This window comes from Euphorbia lathyris, chromosome 8 (genome assembly GCF_963576675.1).
Source record: "Euphorbia lathyris chromosome 8, ddEupLath1.1, whole genome shotgun sequence".
NCBI classification, from domain to species: Eukaryota; Viridiplantae; Streptophyta; class Magnoliopsida; order Malpighiales; family Euphorbiaceae; genus Euphorbia; species Euphorbia lathyris.
Genome location: NC_088917.1, coordinates 53806906 through 53812327, shown reverse-complemented (window position 1 = coordinate 53812327; position 5422 = coordinate 53806906). Strand labels below are relative to the sequence as shown.

At 38.2% G+C, this 5422-nt stretch overlaps 1 protein-coding gene across 1 annotated transcript; it reads right to left on the bottom strand.

The window, feature by feature from the left end:
• Window positions 1-298: 298 nt before the first annotated feature.
• Window positions 299-4119, bottom strand: LOC136203947 (squalene epoxidase 3-like). The gene is made up of 5 exons (XM_065995159.1): window positions 2575-4119; window positions 1255-1386; window positions 969-1129; window positions 709-864; window positions 299-548 (listed from the first exon to the last, which is right to left on the bottom strand). Exons 1-5 carry the CDS (start codon window positions 2626-2628, stop codon window positions 476-478), a joined length of 576 nt encoding a protein of 191 aa, XP_065851231.1. The 5' UTR covers window positions 2629-4119; the 3' UTR covers window positions 299-475.
• Between the last annotated feature and the right edge of the window lie 1303 nt (window positions 4120-5422).

Sequence of the window (5422 nt, the reverse complement as noted above, 5' to 3'; positions counted from 1 at the left end):
CGCGCGCGATACAATAGAGCATTAACTCTTGTGACGCGCTTCTAGAGTATGCGACACAACATATGATAATTCTTGTGTCACGCACCCTTAGAGCGCGCGACACAAGCTCTCCGATTAATCTGGTACACTTTGTATCGCTCCTTCCTCACATGCGACCCAAAATATTGATATTTTTTAAAAAAAAAATTTACAAAATTTTCCAACATCTAGCATAAAATTTACGTCATTTGCTACAGAAGAATCATATATTTCAGACGGAACCGGCAATATTCATTACATACTTCAGTCCAAAACACCATAAAAATAATTTAGAATTTCATTTCTAATTTGTGGTCAACAAAAAATTACAATGGGTAAAAGCAAAGCTACACAATTTCTTAGAGCCACAACGTTCTTCAAATAGCTTGTCATTTCGCCATTTGAAATAGAAGGAACCTTCTGGCTAGGTACATCAACCAGACAGCAAACTTCTGTACTACTCCATGATTTGCATAAGGAAGTTAACAATTCTCCAGGACCAACCCAACAAAACAAGAAGGCACATCAACCTGTAGAAAATATGAGAAATTAAAATTAATTTAGAGAACGTCTCACATACTGATAATATAGTAATAATAAAGGTGAAATTTTTTAGGAAAGTTAACAAGCACCTCCAAAAAATCCTAAACTAATGATCCACTATTATTCTACAAGATCATGATTTATCACCTTAGGGTTGCAAAGAGAGCGAAGCATCCATCACAAACAATTGTCAAAGGTGCAAAAGCATTGAGCTCTTCACCGGTTTTTGTTTTGTACTGCACTCCTTTGATTGTCCCTTGCTCTTCAAGAAGAGAACTAACAGTTCCTTGCTCCAATTGTACACTAGGTAAAGAAAAACAAAGTTTAGATAAATCACATTTGAATTATGATCACAATATACAACTTGATTTTAAGACCAATTCAAAGTTACACGATAATGAACATACTTGGGAAGGGATGCATCTTTTTCCCGCATCCTCTGTATAAAATGACCATTGTGAAAGCTCCTTCCCGCTATATCAGAATGGAACTTTTCCAAGGGATAAGCAAGTTGGGTATGTTTTCCATCCTTGAAAAGAGCATAACCAAACACCTTCTTCCACACAATCTGCAAAAAATGTCATGGTTGCTTAAGCAAGTGGCCCTACTATAATATGAATGCAGGATATAGGCGTAACCAGACCATTATCAATGCATTTAAAATCAAACATAGTAGTAGTAGCTTTAGAAAACTGTTTTTTTTTCTATGATACCTTCAAGTTCCAACTCAATTAACTTCAGGTAACCGCCTGGTTGTAGCAACTCGCCAACAATTCTGTCAGGTTCAGTCAAGTATCTTTCAGTGACATGCACTCGACGCCCCTCCTGTTTTCCAAATCAACAATTAGTAACTCATGTTAGAAGCTCTCAGGAAATCCTATGTGAAAGAAGTAATCCGATGCAACAGACAAAATCAATCATTGCGCTAACTAACTAGAAGAAAACAAGAAGAACGACGAAACTCTGGCAAAGCACATCCTCTATTTATCAGATATATATGAAGAAAAAAAAATCAATGGAACTCCACAGCAACAAGCCAGACTATGCATTTGATGGTAAGTCCATGGCTTGCTGATCAGAAAATAATAAACAAAAAGGTAATGGACTCAGCAACATTAAGGATTTTATTCCTTTTCCAGTTAATATTTCAATCCCAGTTTGTCCTACCCAAGCATTAATTCATTAGTTCTAGATTGATAAATTATGCAACAACTAATGTTTCATAAGATAAGACATCAAAATTCAGTACAGGTGGACTTAAAAACTCCAACCCCCCAAAAAGAGAGACTTAAAGACTCCAAAAACCCAAAAAGACAGATCAGCAAATTGCATCATAAATAATTTTCCCTTTCAGGACATAAGATAAACTTTAGGATGCCAGATTTTATTTGTTAAAATTTACAAAAGGCAGTCCTCTAGAAAAAAATACAAAAAAAAAAAACCAAGTAGGCTGCTATTCAACTGCAAATAATTAAGAAACCCCAAGTTGGTCATGTAGAATAGTTGAATTTACCTCCATCCCATGGAGTATCATCAGGTCTGCAATTCAACAAATTTAGAGCATAAGTGCAACTATATCACTTCATCTCTAGTATCAAATTATCATTTAACTAAATCTAAATTTTAAATTTTAAAACTTAAAATATATATTGTAACATCAAATTATTTCGATTCCGTACATAGATAGAGGGAAAGTAAAAGTAAACTATTATAAAACGGTCAATGAGTAATTGTTCTACTAATTGAAGACTTTTCATACACTAAAATTTAATCTAATATCATCGTATAAAACCAGTACAGGATATTTAATATGAGTAGATTAGATTAGATTAACTAGTGGATGGGCTGAATAAAATAAAAAAACTAGTTTGGAGTTGGCATTTTCTAGATAAGCTTACAAAAGTCAATGGTGTATATACAATTACAAGTGGCATTTTCTAGATAAGCTTACAAAAGTCAATGGTGTAACGAAACATATTTGAACTAAACACAGGGATATATTGATCAGTTGACCTGTTTATTTCCTCTTGAACCAAGATGTGGTGTTGCAGCTGTTATAAAGTTCATGGGTTCCAATCCAGCAATTCTGACTTAATCATGGCATGGCACTGAATTCAAATTTTCTTTAGTTAAGGATTTTCTATAAGAACTTGAAAAAACCATTTTCAGTGACTCTTGATACAAACTTGCAACAGCATATCTCGCAACAAGACCACCTAATGAGTGAGCCACAAAGGAGATCCTCTGCACCTGAGGCTTATTTTTTTATAACAGTCAACACTTGCATCAGATGTCGCTTAAGAACTCAAAGCACATATGGGATCGCTTGTAGCCTTGAAGGCCTCTAGTAATACTACCCACTTTGAAAGGATGCACTAAAACTAGGAAAATAGAGCTCAATGAAAATGACTTAATTGTAATTCCTAGACATGCCTCTTTAGCTAACCTCTCACCCATCAAATCAACGCCATAAACACTATAAAAGTGGAGGGTTTTGCACCATAAAGATCACATATAAAACCCTTCTTGGCAACCATTCCATGAATCTGCCTTCCCTCTTCAAACCCCATAAACTTAGTGCATGATTTGAAAAGCGCAGGGGAAGTGTACTTGTCGGCTAAAACAACCAATTCAACAAATGCAGAGAAACAGAGCTTAGTTTTACTCTTCATCTCATAATTATGAGTTCAACAATCCCAAATGCAGAAAAACAGAAACCCTAGCATAGAAACTACATAATCAAAAGCAAGAAGATTATGAAATCTCTAAAAGCATAAAGACAAAGAGAAAATCGAACAAACACAGGGAACAAACCCATATGCATCTCAAGCAATAAAAGACCAATCTCAAACAGAAAAAACATAGTAAGCATCTCAAACCAAAGCAGTGGAGCACAAATTGCCAGAAAAACCAAAGAAAAGCTGAGGTCGGGAAAAGAGAGAGAGGGGAATGGACACAAACCTCCATAACTTACCTTTGCATGTGGATTCCGACCGATTAGAACCCCCTCAGAAGGTTAGACTCATCCTAATTGAATCTGAGAGGAAGTCTGAGTTTGCGCATTTGATACCACCTCGTTTCAAAATTGTCGTGAAGAAATCCCTACTTGGAAGTCTTGAGTTCATGAAAATACAAGAAGCATATGAAACTCTTTCCGATCCCGAGAAACGATCTGAGTATGACCGCTCACTGTACATTTAAACGATCTGAGAGGAAGCACAGCCTGAAAATGCCTCCACGATAACCGACTGATCATTGGAAAGCCGAGAACGGTCCGTTAGAACCTTCAGAATCCCGAATCGGAGTAAATAAACTCCAAGAAACCATCTCAGGTTAGGAAAAATAGAGTCTCATCTTCGTGAACCCGTACAAAGGGACGAACGAAACAGAGACCAAGGGAGAGAGCGTGCGAAGGAAAGAGAGAGAGGGGAGAGAAAGAGGCGGCCGGAAAGAGGTAGGGGACTTCTGGAAGCCATGGACGAGAGCTTGAAAGCTCTTGATTCATGATGTTGAATGATGGAAGAGAAGAGTCTGGAATGAAAGAGGGGGCTGCCAAATGATCCCTAACCTAATTGAGATATATAATAGGCTTTTTATCCTTTTAACCCCTTTATTTTATTTATTCAGGTTTAGTCCCTGCTAATCCAATTTTTGTTCAAATCGGCCCCTTCCCGTTCTATAATTTAGTCCCCCATTTATTTATATACTTACGAATCTAAACCTATTTACTTTGTCTCCTGTCAATTAGACCCCTCCATATTTTAATCATGTACCTAATTGTTTGAATTAAGCTTAATTAGGTCATTCTAAATAGTAGTTCGTATTAGTTGTGTCGCACTTTTAAAAAGGAGCGACACAAAGATAACGCACTCTTTGTGTCGCTTTTATAAAAGTGTGTCACAAAAATAACACACTTCTTGTGTCGCTTTGGTAAAGGCGCGTCACAAGCTTGCTCTTGTGTCACACTGTAAGACAGGCGATACAAAAAGTAACTCGTTTGTGACGCACGCTCTTCAAGCACGACACAAATGATGAGACAGAATATTTAGTTGTGTCGCATTTACAGAACGTGCGACACTAGTTACTCTATTGTGTCGCTTTATCTTCAAGCGCGACACAAGAGGTGCGACACAAGTGAACATTTCTGTACTAGTGTTCACCGCACCAATTGATAACTCGGGGAAAAATCCTTGATCGGAGCACTTCCCTGTGAGGCGCCGTTGGGATCGGCCGGGGACACTCCGATGCCAAAGTCAGTAAGGAAGATCAAAAGAGCAAACTGAATTGACAAAGGGTAAGTAAAAGTGTACTTTGATAGCCTAGGGATGTAGGCTATATATAGCTAGGAAGTCGTAACCTTCAGCAACTAGAAGGTCTCCATTAATGCTCCATTAATGGCGGTTACTGGTTACCTTTAAGCTGGCGGTTACTGGTTACCTTTAACCTGGCGGTTAGCTAATTGATAGCTCATTAATGATCTTTATGGCCGAGTCGGCGGTTAGCCGTTACTGTGATGAATCAGGTGAAAGAGGAGATTCGCCTCATAGGTTCGCCAGCGGATCTCACTGAGCTGAACCGTGGAGATCCGCCATCCGGTTCTTCTTGCGGCGTTCTCAAGGTGAATATCCCTTTTGGTCCTTGGGATAATATTCTGTCAGTAAGATGAATATCCCTTTTCGTATTCATTGATCCGTCAAGGCGTATGTACGCTCTCCTTGAGAGTTATGGCGGGTCTCCGCTGCTCGCTCTCATCGGGCGTATCTCGTTATGGCGTATCTCGCCATGGTCCACGTGGCGTGGCATAATGCTAGAGACTCCTTCCTTTTCCTCATTATTTGCATATTCTCCCCTGCATTAATTA

Coding starts and splice junctions, on each gene's coding strand:
- LOC136203947 (XM_065995159.1), bottom strand. CDS start 2,628: ATGAACTTTATAACAGCTGCAACACCACATCTTGGTTCAAGAGGAAAT. Junction 1,130..1,254: donor GTATCATAGAAAAAAAAACA/GTTTTCTAAAGC, acceptor CATTTTTTGCAG/ATTGTGTGGAAGAAGGTGTT. Junction 549..708: donor GCTCTCTTTGCAACCCTAAG/GTGATAAATCAT, acceptor TATTTTCTACAG/GTTGATGTGCCTTCTTGTTT.